At 48.3% G+C, this 15,354-nt stretch overlaps 1 protein-coding gene across 1 annotated transcript in view; it reads right to left on the bottom strand.

The window, feature by feature from the left end:
* Window positions 1–15,354, bottom strand: part of RTCB (RNA 2',3'-cyclic phosphate and 5'-OH ligase) — a 156,672-nt gene that overhangs the window by 93,628 nt on the left and 47,690 nt on the right. Inside the window, exons 3-4 of the mRNA XM_086953014.1 lie at window positions 14,908–14,975; window positions 13,813–13,912 (exon numbers count right to left, since the gene is read on the bottom strand). Of these exons, the coding sequence (XP_086809140.1) occupies window positions 13,813–13,912; window positions 14,908–14,975 (168 nt within the window). The remainder of the gene's footprint in view (window positions 1–13,812; window positions 13,913–14,907; window positions 14,976–15,354) is intronic.

Genomic DNA, 15,354 nt, shown 5'->3' with positions numbered 1-15,354 from the left:
CAAAAAATTCTAAACCAACCCCTGCTCTCTTCTTATCGGGGCGAGCCAACTTAAAGACCTCCTCACAAGCCAAAAAACTGTTAAAGGAAATTAAAAATGCTCTGGGCTTGTCATCAGCTTGTCCAGCTCAGAGCCGAATATTAAAGGGAAACCTTTGCGCTCGTTCGATATCCCTATCCCAATCCTATTTGCTGATCTCTGGGAAAGCATTTTTAAACAAATCCACAATAAACTTGCGAGGGTCCTGTCCTTTTCCTTCCGGAATCTGTAACGCTCTCGTTATTCCTGTGCGCACGATTTTCAAAAGTTGCTATTTTCTGTTGATTGTCCTCCTTAATGGTGCAAAGTGATTCAGTCGTAGCCTTCTGTTGTGAAAGTTCATCCTCTAAATTTGCTATCAGAGTCTCTGCGTCGTTAAACCTGGACGTAAAGTCAGCCTGAGATTTAGCCAGCCGGCAGACCGAGTTCTGCAATTTACGACACAGATTCTGGACCCTTTGACTCTCCTCCTGTGGGTCCTCGTGAAGAGATATGATTGACTGGTATATCAATGATAAAGAAATTTCTTCTTCCGAATGATCAGTTGGTTCAAAAACAATTGGGTGATGCAGACTTTGCTCTCCCCCATTATCAATTATCATTTCGGGTTTTTGGCGCACTGTACTGCGCTACTATCAGCAAAATCTACTGAATCATCCAAACAGATGCTACTATGAGCACTGCCACCGGTCATATTCATCTGCTTGGCATGTTGTAAAACTAAATCTTCGCAAGATGATGCAGACTGTTCTGATAGGGAATAGAAGTGCCCTGATTCTGCGTCCTGTGTTTGAACTTGATCATCTCCCCGAGTTATAGTAAGCGGAGGATTAGCAGGTTGGTTAATACCCTGCTTTGAACAAAGTACACCTCCAGCGTTAGTTCCAGAAGTAACAGAATTAATATCTTGCTGCATCTGTGAACTCGACTCAGCCATTATTTCTAAATTATTCAACATATCCCCTGTTATTGCTTCTGGTACTTGTATTGCTTCTGGTACTTGTAGTCCATTTTCTGAAGCAGAGAGCAACTTTTTCCCCTACTGCTTTTCTTTCGTTGCAGAGACAATTGCAGGAATAGTTCTGTTATCAGAGCCGCCCGCTTAGCTTTTATAGCCTTCAAGTCATTTTTAGCATTTTAAGCGGGTTGCCGAGATTCTTACCACTCACCTCAGTCTCGCCGCTTGAACTCTGTTCCTCTTGAGCTCGCGGTCTTCCTTGAGTCACTTTCAGCAGTATCTCCACACTGAACTGGCGTCCTGCAGCTCGATTACGAGAGCAATCCCAGTTGGAGAGAATCAGTACTCTGCCCAGCGAATCCGTCGGGACTTGTGGAGTCCTCCAGCGAAAACAAACAACGCTTCAAGCATCAGCCGTTTCTGCCGGCAAAGAAAGTTCACATAAGTATCTCATGGCTCATGACTCACGGCGTTTCTTACGCTGAACCAAGTTCTTCAATAGTACTCCATAAGCAAAAAATATCTATGACCGCAATAGTCTTCTCCGTTCCCGTCATTTCAACGTTGCAACTTGCAGGCTCAGGCAGGAGCGGTCAGCTTACGTGTCCACTCGCGGACGCCATCTTGCCTCCTCCAGATCCTGGTTCCACCAAAAACAAGATGGTGGAACCCTTCTTTCGTAGAGCACATCAGGCATTCCACCTTGGGGGTGTGACTAGCCTGGTGGTGCAACACACCTACCTGCAAAGCTAATTTGCCACCTGTACAGGTGACAAATGGGCCTCAGGGCAGTGGATGCCATCTCACAGGTCTGGGGAAAGCTGGAGTCGCATATCAAAGGAGGCAGGGGCTTTGAATCCCCTGGCTTTGATATGCTAAATCACTATCAATCAATCAATCATCGTATTTATATAGCGCACTACTTACCCAGAGGGTCTCAAGGCGCTGGGGGGGGGGGGGGGGGGGGGGGGGAGAAATCTGCTACTGCTCGAACAGCCAGGTCTTGAGTTGCTTCCTGAAGGCGAGGTGGTCCTGGGTCAGGCGGAGGTGGGTGGGGAGGGAGTTCCATGTCTTGGCGGCGAGGTAGGAGAAGGACCGTCCCCCTGTGGTGGCTCTGCGGATGCGGGGGAAGGCGGCGAGGGCGTGGCTGGTCGAGCGAAGCTGGCGTTTGGGAGCGTAGAAGTTGAGGCGGCTGTTGAGGTATCCTGGGCCTTGGCTGTGTAGGGCTTTGTGTGCGTGGGTGAGGAGACGGAAGGTGATTCTCTTGTTGACCGGGAGCCAATGCAGATCTCAGGTGTCCGGAGATGTGGCTGCGACGGGGGATGTCCAGAATGAGTCGTGCTGAGGCGTTCTGGATCCGCTGGAGTCTCTTCTGGAGTTTGGCGGTGGTTCCAGCGTAGAGGGTGTTGCCGTAGTCCAGACGGCTGGTGACGAGGGCCTGGGTGACCGTCTTCCTGGTCTCGGTGGGGATCCACAGGAAGAGCTTACGTAGCATGCGCAGGATATTGAAGCCCGACGAGGAGACGGCGTTGACTTGTCTGGTCATGGAGAGGGAGGAGTCCAGGATGAAGCCCAGGTTGCGTGCGTGGTCTGTAGGTTTGGGTGCGCTGCCTAGGGCGGAGGGCCACCAGGAGTCGTCCCAGGCGGAGGGTGAGGATCCCAGGATGAGGACTTCCGTCTTGTCCGAGTTCAGTTTCAGGCGGCTGTTCTTCATCCATTCGGCTACCTCTTTCATCCCTTCGTGAAGGTTGGCTCTGGCGGTGGCGGGGTCGGTGGTAAGGGAGAGGATCCGCTGGGTGTGGTCGGCGTAGGAGATGATGTTGAGGTTGTGCTGGCGTGCGATGTCTGCGAGGGGGCTCATGTAGATGTTGAAGAGGGTTGGACTGAGCGAGGAGCCTTGAGGGACGCCGCAGATGACTTTGTGGCTTCAGATCTGAACAGGGGGAGGCGGACTCTGTGTCCTACCGGCGAGGAAGGAGATGATCCACTCCAGTGCCTTCTCCTGGACTCCGACGTTGCTGAGGCGTTGTACTAGGGTACGATGGCAGACAGTGTCGAAGGCCGCGGAGAGGTCGAGGAGGATGAGGGCCGCTGTTTCTCCGTTGTCGAGCAGTGCTCGGATGTCATCGGTGACTGCGATCAGGGCGGTCTCGGTGCTGTGGTTGGCCCGGAAGCCAGACTGCGAGGGGTCGAGGGAGCCGTTCGTCTCGAGGAAGGCGGCCAGCTGCTTGTTGACGGTCTTCTCGACTTTTGCAGGAAACGGGAGCAGCGAGATGGGGCGGTAGTTCTTGAGGTCGGTGGGGTCAGCCGATGGCTTCTTGAGTAGAGCGCTGAGTTTGGCGTGCTTCCAGCTCTCCGGGAAGGTAGCGGTGTCGAAGGAGGTGTTGATGATGTCCGCAGGTGGGGTGCGATGATAGCGTCGGCCTTGTTGAAGACGTGGTGAGGGCAGGGGTCGGTTGGAGATCCGGAGTGGATGGAGTTCATCGTGTGGACGGTGTCTTCGGTGCTGATCGGAGTCCAGGCGCGGAGGGTGGTGGTGGGGGGCAGTGGTTCGGTTGTGGTGCTCGTCAGTAGAGTGCTGAAGCTGTTGTGTATGTCCGCGATCTTGTTGTGGAAGTAGGATGCGAGGGAGTTGCAGAGGTCTTGCGAAGGGGTGATGTCGTTGTTTCCGGCGTTGGGGTTGGAGAGTTCTTTGACGATGTTGAAGAGTTCTTTGCTGTTGTGTGCGTTGTTGTCCAGTCGTTCCTTGAATGCAGTTTTCTTGGTGGCGCGGATGAGTTGGTGGTGTTTCCGGGTGGCGAGCTTGAGGGCAGTCATGTTGTCCGGTGTTGGGTCTCTTCTCCAGGTTCTCTCGAGGGCTCGGCAGTTCTTCTTGGAGCTCTTGAGTTAGTCGGTGAACCATGGGGCTTTCTTGCTGCCGGGTCTGCTGGGCGGGGTCCTCAGGGGGGCGAGCCCGCCTGGCTATTATATCATTCAAGCCAATAGGGCCTCTGGCAAATCCGGAGGGGGAGTGGCAGCCATCATTAAGCTTCCAACCAGATTTTCCGTTCTTACCGTACCCGGTATTCCTCAGGTTGACTGCTTAGCACTTAGGTTGGAATCCTCAGTGTCTCCCCTTATTTGTGTCTTAGTTTATCGCCCTCCTCAGTCCATGCCTAATTTTCCGACTATGTTCGGAGACCTATTGTCTCAGGTAGTAATCAATCATTCTAAAATCCTAGTCCTCGGAGACTTCAATTACTGGCCCCTGGACGAGAAGGAGAGTGCGTGCTCTGCGGCCTTTTCTGATCTTTTATTTGGCCTGAATTGTTGTCAACATATTAACACTACCACGCACACAAAAGGCCACATACTGGACCAGGTCTGGACTTCTAATTTAGAGATCTCGGCCCCCCTTATACGGCCGTGTGCATGGTCTGACCACTCCTTATTTCTTTTTCCCTTAAAGCCACTATTTGCCCCAGTAGGCCTCTGGAGGCGAACTTCTCGGCCCGGAACTGGAATAGAGCTGATATTAACCAATTCGTCGACTTACTCAGCATCTCCCTTCCCCCCAAATCCGACTCAATAGACACTCAAGCTTCTGACTTAACCCGCTGGCTCGAATCGGCCAGCGATGTGGTTGCCCCCCTTAAACGGGTCAAAGTTAGGCGCCCTCATGACGCTCAGAAATGGTTTACCGAGGACCTTAAAGTTTTAAAACTCGGACTTGGACAAGCTGAGCACCGTTGGCGTAGAAATTATGCCCCTGAAGCTAGGCTAGAGATCTCAACTTTACTTAAAGGGTACAAGTCTTCCATTGTGTTAGCCAAAACCCTATATTTTTCAACAAAATTGTGGAGTCAGCTAACAAAGCTAAAGACATTTTCTCGATTGTGGAGGAACTGTCTCACCCAGACAGGGTCTCCATTAAACCTCTCCCTTCACAGGGGCTTTGTGATTCTATCAATCACTTTTTTGTTGAAAAGATTGAAAAAAATCAAAAACAGCATTTCGGTGTCACCCTTATCCAACTCTCCCGGGTCCCTCGCTGACTCCCTCAACCCCCACTCTCTCACTCAGATCCCCCTCATTCTGGAGGCGGACTTCTCCGCTCTTCTAAGCAAAGTCACCTCAGGGTCTCCCACTGATTGCTGCCCTCCCAAGATCCTACACGAGGCCTTCATTACTTGCCCAGCCCCCCCTTGGCACTCCTGAATAATTCCCTCACTCTTGGCTTAGTCCCTAGCTCTTTTAAGGCAGCCGAGGTAGTGCCTATCTTAAAGAAACCTACAGCCGATCCCACGATCATGAGCAACTTCCGCCCTATCTCCCTCCTTCTTTACCTCAGCAAGGTGCTCGAGTCTCACGTCACTAACATCTTGAGCTCGTTTGTTGAGCAGTCTCATTTTCTCGACTCTCAACAGGTCGGGTTTAGACCCGCCCACTCTACAGAGATGGTCATACTCTCTGTCATGGAAGAACTGCGTAGGGGGGCCGACTCTAACATCAGTCAGGCCCTAGTGCTCCTGGATTTGTCGGCCGCCTTTGACACGGTCGACCATGTCATCTTGGTCGACCGTGTCAGGCAGGCTGGCACCAGGGGCACTGCCCTGGACTGGGTTCGCTCGTTTCTCACCAGCCGCCAACAAGCGGTCCGGCTTTCCCAGTTCTCCGCTGACCGGGTGGGGTTGACCTGTGGCGTGCCGCAGGGCTCTTCTTTATCCCCGCTCCTTTTTAATTTATACCTTACCCCCCTGATCTGGTCTCTCCGAGATAGGAATGTCCCAGTGTTTAATTACGCGGATGACATCCAGCTGGTCTTTAACATCGACCCCTCGGACCAGTCGGTCTCAGATTTTCAAGCCACCCTTTGTCACATCAGCAACTGGATGGGGGCAAATCAGCTTAAGCTTAACCCCGACAAGACCGAATTGGTTCTTGTCGGGGGGCCTTCCACCCTTGGAATTCCAATTTCTGGCCTGCTAGCTTGAGTCTTCCCCCTCGTCCAGTTGACTCAGCCAAAAGTCTGGGGGCTATCATCAGTAGAGATCTTTCGATGAAGCCCCAGATAAATGCCACTGTCTCTTCTTGTTTTTTCCAACTGCACAAAATTCAGAAAATCGCGCGGTTTCCTACCACCGAGGCTCTTACCTTAGCCCTCTTGGCGTTAGTCGTCTCTAGGATTGACTACGTCAATTCCTTGTACATAGGCATCCCAGATTATCAACTCAAACGTTTGCAGCTTGTCCAGAATCAGGCGGCACGCCTCATCTTCCATCAACCGAGGCACCATCACGTCCGCCCCCTGCTAAGATCTCTGCACTGGCTCCCTGTTTCTGAACGCTGCAAATTCAAGCCGGGCTGCCTTGTTTTTAAATCTCTGGCTGGCCTAGGTCCTACCTCCATCTCTTCCCTCATTCATCCCTATGTCCACTCTCGCAATCTTCGCTCGGCTCACTCAGCTCTACTCAAAGTCCAGAGAGTCAAGCGTAAGAAATGGGGAGGTTTAAGATTCTCATTCCTTGCCCCTTCTTTCTGGAATGCCCTCCCATTGGACATAAGGCTTGCTTCTCCCTATACCCGTTTTAGATCCCTCCTTAAGACTTATATGTTTCGCATTGCGTACAATTAAAATGTTTTCTTCTTCTCCGTTCTCTTTTCTTTTTCTCTTTTTTCCCTGTTTCTTCTGTGCACTCCCTTGTCCTGTCCAGGCGGTCAATTGCCTATCACATCACATCACATTCTTTCTGGCTTCAGAAAGCTTGGGCTCTCGCATGCAGAAGGTCAGAAACTTGGCCATGGTGGCAGGCTGGTCAATACCAGTCAGTCAGCACACTAGATACTGGTAGGTTTTTCAGGGGCATCTCTATGGTGCTCTCTGGGTGCATGTCATGATAAATCTAGAACTGGCAACAGTACAGCTTTATTAAGAAAATGTGTTTCATATCAAAAACCATAGGTTTCAGTAAAGCCATCATGTAGCTAGGGAACTCATAATGACCAGTGCCCAGTACATATACTTGATGCCCAGTTCACTTATATTATCTAGCAATCTTACTAGAAGCACAGAGGCATAGCTGCTCATGCAGGTATGCCCCACATGTAGTATAATGTACTCTCCCTAAGGGTTACAAGGCATGCTGTAGGGGGTGGCTTACATATGGTATACAGGGGTTGGCACGCATTTTTTACAACGCGGTGCTGGTGCCACGCTACTTTTACCACGCAAGTCGTTACAACGACTTGCGCTGGAGAGCGCTCCAGGATAGTAAATAATTTAATTTACTATCCAACTCCTTCCCTAGAGTCCACGGGGACTGGAGTTGGAATAGTAAATTAAAAAAATTACTATCCAGCGCCCCTCCACGCAAGTCGTTGTAACGACTTGCGTGGTAAAAGTAGCGTTGTAACGGTACGCATTGTAAAAGTACGCGTGGTACCGTCATATATCCCTTACATATATCAAATGCAGTGACTTTGGCATGGCACACAGTGAGTGTGCCATGTCGTGTTTTCAAACATGGGTTACACCATGTCACGCAGTCTGCAATGGCAGGCTGCATGCAATTTATATGTGGGTTCTTAGGGTAGCATATTACATGCTGTAGCTCTTAGGAACCCTCTTTAGTATCCATGCAATAGGTAACAGGGGCACCACTTAATGGGGACTTACAGGGGTGCTAAAGCGTGTGCCAATTGTAACACAATTGGACCATTTTGCCTTGATTTTAGGTGAAGAGCACTGGCTAGCAGGGGCTCAGTGCACATCAGTCGAAAAACATCAGTACCAGTGGCAAAAAGTGGGGGTGACCATGACAAATAGGGGCCCTTTCCTACAAACCTTTAATTCAAGGTGGCAAGACTTGCCTGAGATAGGAAAGCATATTATTTGTTGTTGATTACTTTCTTTGAAAGGCAGGTGTTCAATTGGAGTATTTTGTTGAACTACTGCCATTTTCTGTAGTAGCCTGGCTGATTATTCTGCATATAATACGACGAGAAGGCTAGGCACCTACTGTACTTTGTGTCGAGATTAGAGATAAGTGATCTGTTATCCCATTCCTCAATTGGGCTCTCATAATTCGTCATTTACAGTATATGGGTTGTGGTGCTTTAGAACACACGAGTCCCTCTCTGCATTACCATGATTCATTTGCTGTGGGTTCTCCAATTAGTACTTGTTCCAGAGTAGTGAGTACTCCATTGGTTATTTGATAGATAGATAAACATCTAAAACCAGTATGCTTTCTTTGCTGTCAGCTTTCAGGACTTGGTTATTGTTAGAAGATGGTTCCGATACTATGGGCCGCCCGGATTCTTTGCTTTTGGAGGACCCAATTGTTGTGCTTTTACTGTGGGGGAGCCTCATAAGTTGGGACTCACCCACAGTGAACTCAGGATGAAAGAGACTGCATGGGGATTTTACTGGTGTCCCCCTGGCTTGACCAGGCCACTGTGCAGCAGCTGGAGTAAGGGACACCAGGCTGCTTACATGCAGACACATGTACATGCGTGTGCACATGGGTAAAGGCTGCACAGGGAAGATTCCTAGAGTGCGCAGCCAAAGAGCAGGTGCAGATAGACTGGTGTGGCAGGACTTATGCAGAATGGGGTTGTGACATGGAATAGGCTTTATACACTGGGAAGGAACATGCCAGGGAAAGTCAGTGTCTTTTACTGTTTTTTTACTTCATTATTCCGCTATGGGGTGTGGAGCCCATGGGCTAAAGTAACTTTCATAAGGCCTACAGATTCCAGACACGCACTAAAGTCAACTGTAATGGATGTGAAAAGGAGTATTCTGCAGAGTCCAACGTCATATTTGTACTGGTTTTGGGTCATCCAGAAATGTCACATTTCTCTGAGTAAGCCATAACCAGGGCCTGGCTGAGGGCTGACCTCAACAGGATGGATAGATAACCTTTCTTCCACAAGCTAAGGCCTCCTCTCCTTGTAGAGAAGATGGGTGGGGCTACAGGCTCATCCATCAGCAGCTATCACTGGGTGCCAGGCACCAGGCTGCACCAAATAGGGAAGGCAGCGAGGAGGGAAGGGGCTTTTTCAGAGACTATGTGGCAAGAGGCCCTGGACGATGCCATTTTGAACAAACCCAGAGGCTGGGCAGAAAGGAGGGAGCAGGGGCAGTGAAGTGATGTGTCATCTTCACTGCACAAACAGAGACTTCCTGCCAGCCCCCTACTCAACTTTTAAAAAGTGCTTGCACAGGAAGAGAAGCTCTCTCTGGGGTGTGGTCTGCTGGGCAGAAGGTGCTGGAGCCTGGCGCAATGGGCCCTGACTGCTCCCCAGGATCCTGAACAGCGCCGGAAGAAGAGTCCAGGACCAGTGCGAAGAAGCAGGAGCCTCAACGCCAGGAGGAGAGCCAGGCAAAAGCCTAGTGCAGGGAGCCAGTGAAAACAGCTCCCTGCCGAAGTTCACCCTCTTGGAGGAGAAGAGGGCAGCGACCAGTGCTCCAGATGGGTAGAGCTGGCCATCAGGAGCGGAAGGAGGCCGGAATGGTGCAAATCGGCAGCCTGGGGGCTGAGATATGCCCCCAGAAGGTAGGCGACCTTTAACTCCACCTGGGACCGACGAAGCACGTGGGGCTCCGCCGCCAGTTGCAACTATGCCCCCGGGGTGGGTAAGGTCCTGGGGGCTGCCCCAGGAGGAAGCAAAGTCGGGGGTGGGGGGAGCGGGTGCCGTAGTGCCCCCGTGAAATTGCCCAGAAAGGGGGCCAAGAGCCCACCCTGGCCCCGGTGATGTTGGGGGAGGTGGAGCGCCGTCACGCACCCCCCCAAAAGAAGACAGGACGGGGAGCGCAACGGCGCTCCCCGCGAAAATAGCCGAGCGGGTTGCCAGGAGCCCACCCTGGCCCCTGCAGACTCCAGAGGAAGGGGGGCACCATTGCGCTCCTCTCGAAGATGGACGGGGACCCCCACCCCGGGCCCCGAAGCAAAGTCAGCGAGCATGACAGAGCTCCCCGTGAAATTGCCCCGCAAGCGGGGCGCCAGGAGCCCACCCTGGCCCCGCCGATGCTGGATGAGGGGGAGCTCCGTCACGCCCCGATGATGGACAGGGGCCCGGGATCCCATCCCCGAGTGCAGCCAGAGGAGCAGGTGGAGTCTTGCGCGTCTGCCCGCCAGAACGGGCAGACCAGAAGTGTTAATCCAGCTCCTGCGGGAACATGAGAGGATGCTAGCTGCGTGGGCTCCCCAGGTGGCTCTCTATCCGGATGGCCATGCAGGGCAGGGGTAGGACCGGGCCCCGCGAAATGAGGTGCAAGGGGCCTGGGTGAGCCCGGGCCCCAGAATAGCAGCAGATCGACTGGGGTGGGCTCCACAAGACGAATGACTCACCTGGGGGTCCGGGTGGGACCAGACCCTCCAGGGCTGCACAGACGAGGCGTGAGGCCCATCTCGCGCCTTTCCTCGAAGCAGCGGGAGAGCCGCTGCTCTAAAATTCATGAAGTCCAACAATGCCTAGCAGGCCAAGACGGGCCTGCAAAGGAAAGCCAGCTTTTCTCAGTTTGTGGTGGCCCAGGAGAACAGAGTCACCACCGCACAGGCGCAAAGGCGCAGGGGGAGCTGCTGGAGAATCGCAGTCTCCCCCAGTCACAAGGGGACTTGAAAAGAATAACCTCAGCCAGCATTTTAACTCCTCTTAGGCTGGAACTTTCGTTCCAGAGCTGGAGGAGGGTTGAGAAGTGTAGCAAGGAGTGAAAGGCTGAGTTGGGGAGGTCTGGAGAAGGGCATCACCTGGAGGTGAAAAGGGGTAATTGCACCCGTAGTGCATTTACTAATGTTATTTCTTTTAGAGGGACCGAAGGTCACATGTGTAATGTGAAGTGCCTTTGTAAGGTGGTGTCATAAGCAAAGTGGGGTTAAGTTGTCAGACATTCCTGCTAGGGTGTCTTGCTGTATATGCGTAATCCTGTGATTTCATTTGTGATGCCTTTAGGGGCTATAATTGCAATGCATTCTAATGATCCACAAATGTGATGAGTACTGTTGTTCTAAAGTGATGCTTGAACATGTATTCTTGCTGCTGAGCTTAGGTGAAGAACCCAGATTGCTAGCCCTTAAGATGTATAGGTGTATACTTCATGGTCAGTAGGAAATGCTCAGTCAGGATTGTGTGTCACCAAGGCAGGGTTACCTATTTTAAATGCTTGTTGAGATAATGTGGAGGGGGTGGCGGTTTGGGGGTTGCCACTTGGATGGTGCCAGTGTACAGGGCCCTCGCTCCAGGTTATGTTCAACTATCTGCATTGGGGCAAGATGATGTGCATACATGGGAGTTGTGGTACTAGACACCACCCCCCCTGCGGGAGAGGTGGAGATGTTATGCAATGTCACAAAGTAATTCCAACAGCTTATGTATATTTGTAAATTGGTGCATAACATTGAGTAGTGTGTGTGTTTAATAAATGTACTCTTACTTTTGTAAAGCAAAGTACAAACTGGACAATAAATTATTGAGTATTATTTCTGCGCACCTGCAAATGACGATTACTAGCCCACACCACCTCCCTTGAGTAAGCCTCAGACTGCTCTGCAACGCTACCCACTGAGAGTCAGGCGCTACAATTGGGTGTTTGGTTCACAGTGAAGGACAAATGTAGTCATGTTATTTGTGCAGGCCTCACAGATGCTGCCTCGCTTTCCAACAGTTATTTTAAACCGGTCTCATGTTTTGGGACATATTCAATACTGGTCATACCTGTTTGACGCCATCCTTATATATAGAACGCACTGTCTGTATGTGCACACACATCCGAACAAGCTCTGAGGACACCAATATGTGCTTAACAGTGTGTTACAAAAACAAAAACAATTAAATAAAATAAAGCACATTTTACAGGAATTGTGTCGTTCATTAGCTGCTTCAAGTTTATTTTCTTTTATAGCATAGCTCGTTCTGGGTATGGACAGTGTATAAGACTATTCCTTATTTAGTAGTACATTAGCTGACTGATATGATCCAAGAGGCTGCATTTTCAAGGCATGTCCTACATAAGCCCATGGAATATGTTGCCATCCTAATGCTGGCAAAGCTCTCGCCCTAAAAAGAGAGCTGGTGTGATGAATATATTGTACAATTAATTAGCATTGTTTTCTTCTGGACAATATAATTCATAGAGAATGTTTTGATGGATAAATGCAGTCCAAATGCAGTTACAAAAACTTCAGTAACAATAACTTTATCCTTTGCTTTTATTATACAGTTAATTAAAACCGTAACATACAAAACATCATATTGATACTTAACATTTTTAAATTAAAAATTGTATACACATTTATTGTATACACAGATTATAATCGCTGCTTTGAAGGTAATCTAGGGGGGAGTTGTTTTTAATCAATTTTTGGAGGCCAGCCACATTCCAAGAAATGATCGATAAGTAATTATTTTGCTTATTCAATGTATGGTCTGTGTTGCCTCTAAGGGACTTAAAGGTGCCATCGGGCCAAATGACGGCCACATTCGGCCTGATGTCCAAGTTGGTTAATAGTGTCCTGTTTGCTAGTAAAGACTCTTCTCTAATTAGTTCAGCAGGTGATCCTCAGAGATTCATGTTGGGAGAGAGTGCTGATAAGATTGTTACCAAGGCGGTTATCATCAGCACATTTTAAGATGGAGTAAGTATTTCAAGATTTATTGACTAAAACATGCTTAGTCACTTTATCCAGTCTTGAAAGATTCACATGTGACTTAAACCCTTCATGTGCTAAAACAAGGTTATAACAATCTACTAAAATGGACTGGGTTGTTTAACAAATCAATTTAATTACAGGAGTAAGCTTGATAATTGATGCATGGCCTAGGCTATTTATTCCAAATGTTTTAAATATTACAAATGCCATGATGTACACATTTTTGTACTGTTATTTTCAGTTGCTCCCTGAACCACCATGCTTCCAACAATGTTCTGTTCCTATATTCAGGAGCAGAGATGAGATCTGAACTTCAAGTCTACTTGTTATTCGCAGTTCAACTCTTCCGATTTGCGGTGAGCTGGCATTTAAAAGGCATAAATGGAGGTTCTTTGATTTAGTGGGGGCATTTACCATGTTTTAAGAATAGCAGTATAATCAAGCTCCACTGTGGCAAGAATGGTTAAGGAGAAGCAATTTAGGGATCAGACTAATTCAAACTGGACGTTGACATGCCTCTGGCACTTGCAGTCACAGATCCTAAGTTGTTGAAGAACATAAAACGTGCTTTAAGTCAGTGACTATCATAAAAAGTTTAAAAATTAAGGATTACAGAATTTGTCCGCGTTTACAGAGTAAGAAGAGGGGTCATTTATCAAATGCTAAAAGAATCAACAAATGCATAGGAGAATTGGTCTTCCACCCACCTCCATAACCACTCTGAAACATAGAAGAAACACATCCTTTGCTACCAACACCACCAGTCACTAGATGACATATAAAAGAGTTGGAAAATGCTCCACTTAAAAATTGTGCTGAAGTACTGAACTTGTGCTAACAGACATCGAGAAACATGTTTTTAAGAACTGGATACGTACGTATAGTTGGTAAAGAATGCACCTCCTATTAATACCCCTAGTGCAAAATAAGAATTGGCAGACGGAGGAACCACAGAGAGAAAATTGTACTCAATTGTTGGAGTGCCAGTCAGCATTAAGCTATTCATTCAGGCAGATTCCTCTAAAAAAGTGATACCTGTAGAGATTTTATGTCAGTTTGGAGAATGCTAAAGTGATCAAATGCCCTTCACAGGCAGGAATGTCTTCTTTATGGGTGTAGGAAAAGCTAGTGAAAAGCCAAAATTTAAAGTTTTTATTGTGAACATATACTTGGGTTGCTTACCTGGGGATACCACAGCTTCAGGATTACTCATGTCGAACGCAGCCATGTTGCCAATGGCAAACCCATAGCCAGAATGAACATCAGGAAGCCCTATGGACCTCTGCAATACAGGAAATGGAAAGTAATCAACTAAAATATGCATGAAGTTGGTGTAGTGTACCACCCTCCCCCTATTACTGACTTGTACTGCTTAGAAACGTGGCCATGATGCATGTGACTGCAGATCACCTCCTTAATATCTATTTATGTGACAGAGGAATGTCACAGGTACTGCTGAGAAGGCATCTCTCTCATGTTAAAAACCTGTAGCTAATTCCTAGGATGGGAGAAAGTAAACTACATTAACTCACCAACTTTTCTTCATGGTAATATCATATTACCCCAAACTATTATTACAACTGCTGTAACAGAGTTTACAGATAGCGCTATGGATCCAGGCATTATCACTGGGTGAACAGGAAGCTGTTATATTAGCCACTAATACCAGGTGCAGTCTCGGACAAGAACTACAATCATTTCTAATTACGCACATTTGAGATCTTAACCCCTTCCATGCTGATGACGAACCCCAGCCGTCATGCACTACGATGCTCGTGTGCTGATGAATGCTGGGGTTCGTCACGGCCCGCCCCTGTTCGTGTTGTTTACAGCACACCAGGGGAATCGCGGCCGCATGGAAAGGGTTAATCCACACCTTATGACTGTTTGCTGCTCACGCTCCTTCCTAACCATCAAGATAAAATCTTTAGTTAAAGAAATTCTGAATGTTCAACTGGGCGTATGATCGTCTGCTCTATGAAAGCCTACACACTTGGAAACAAACTAAAGACTTATGGAATAATACTGCATTTCCCTAAATTACCAAAGGACTGTAAAGTATGTGCCTCTTACAGCTGTAATAGAAGTGGGGCTTGGGCGGGGTTTAAGACTACATCAATTAGTCAATAGTTTTGTTCTCCATGCAATGCTATATGAAAAGCTTCACTAACCTATCAACTACTACAGCGACCTCGACTGTGTTAAATGTGAATGCCTCCCCCCTATTTGGACCAGCACCCACCGATATCTCTTCAATATTCCCTCCATTTTACTCACATGGACAATCCCAGGCAAGGCGGCCACATTGCCGATCTGTTTCATGGCAGGTAGAAATCCACCGAAAGCTAAATGGAAAAAACAAATCCTCAAAATTATTGACATACCTCCAATCCAAATATTTCAAGTTTGAAACGATTCTTATAAATTGTTACAGGGCTCCTCTTGAGGTGCTCCTTCCAAATAAATGTCATATACTCTGAAGCATTCAATTTCATTGCTGAATATGAATGTATATGTAGCGTGAACACGAAATCTTGAAAGTACTCCCATCATTTTTAGTTTATTTACTTATATCTACTTCATAATCAGTTTCATCTGATCATCCATTTCATCTCCTCATTATCCTCAAGATTCAGTAAATAAGCAAAATATTCATTTAACATATTCTTATATAACTCTAATCAACATCCAATGCATTTCAGCTCCCTCTTGGAACTAGTTATC

This window comes from Lissotriton vulgaris, chromosome 1_2 (assembly GCF_964263255.1).
Source record: "Lissotriton vulgaris chromosome 1_2, aLisVul1.2, whole genome shotgun sequence".
Lineage (NCBI taxonomy): Eukaryota > Metazoa > Chordata > Amphibia > Caudata > Salamandridae > Lissotriton > Lissotriton vulgaris.
The sequence above is the reverse complement of the archived record's forward strand: the minus strand, read 5'-3'. Positions and strand labels throughout refer to the sequence as shown.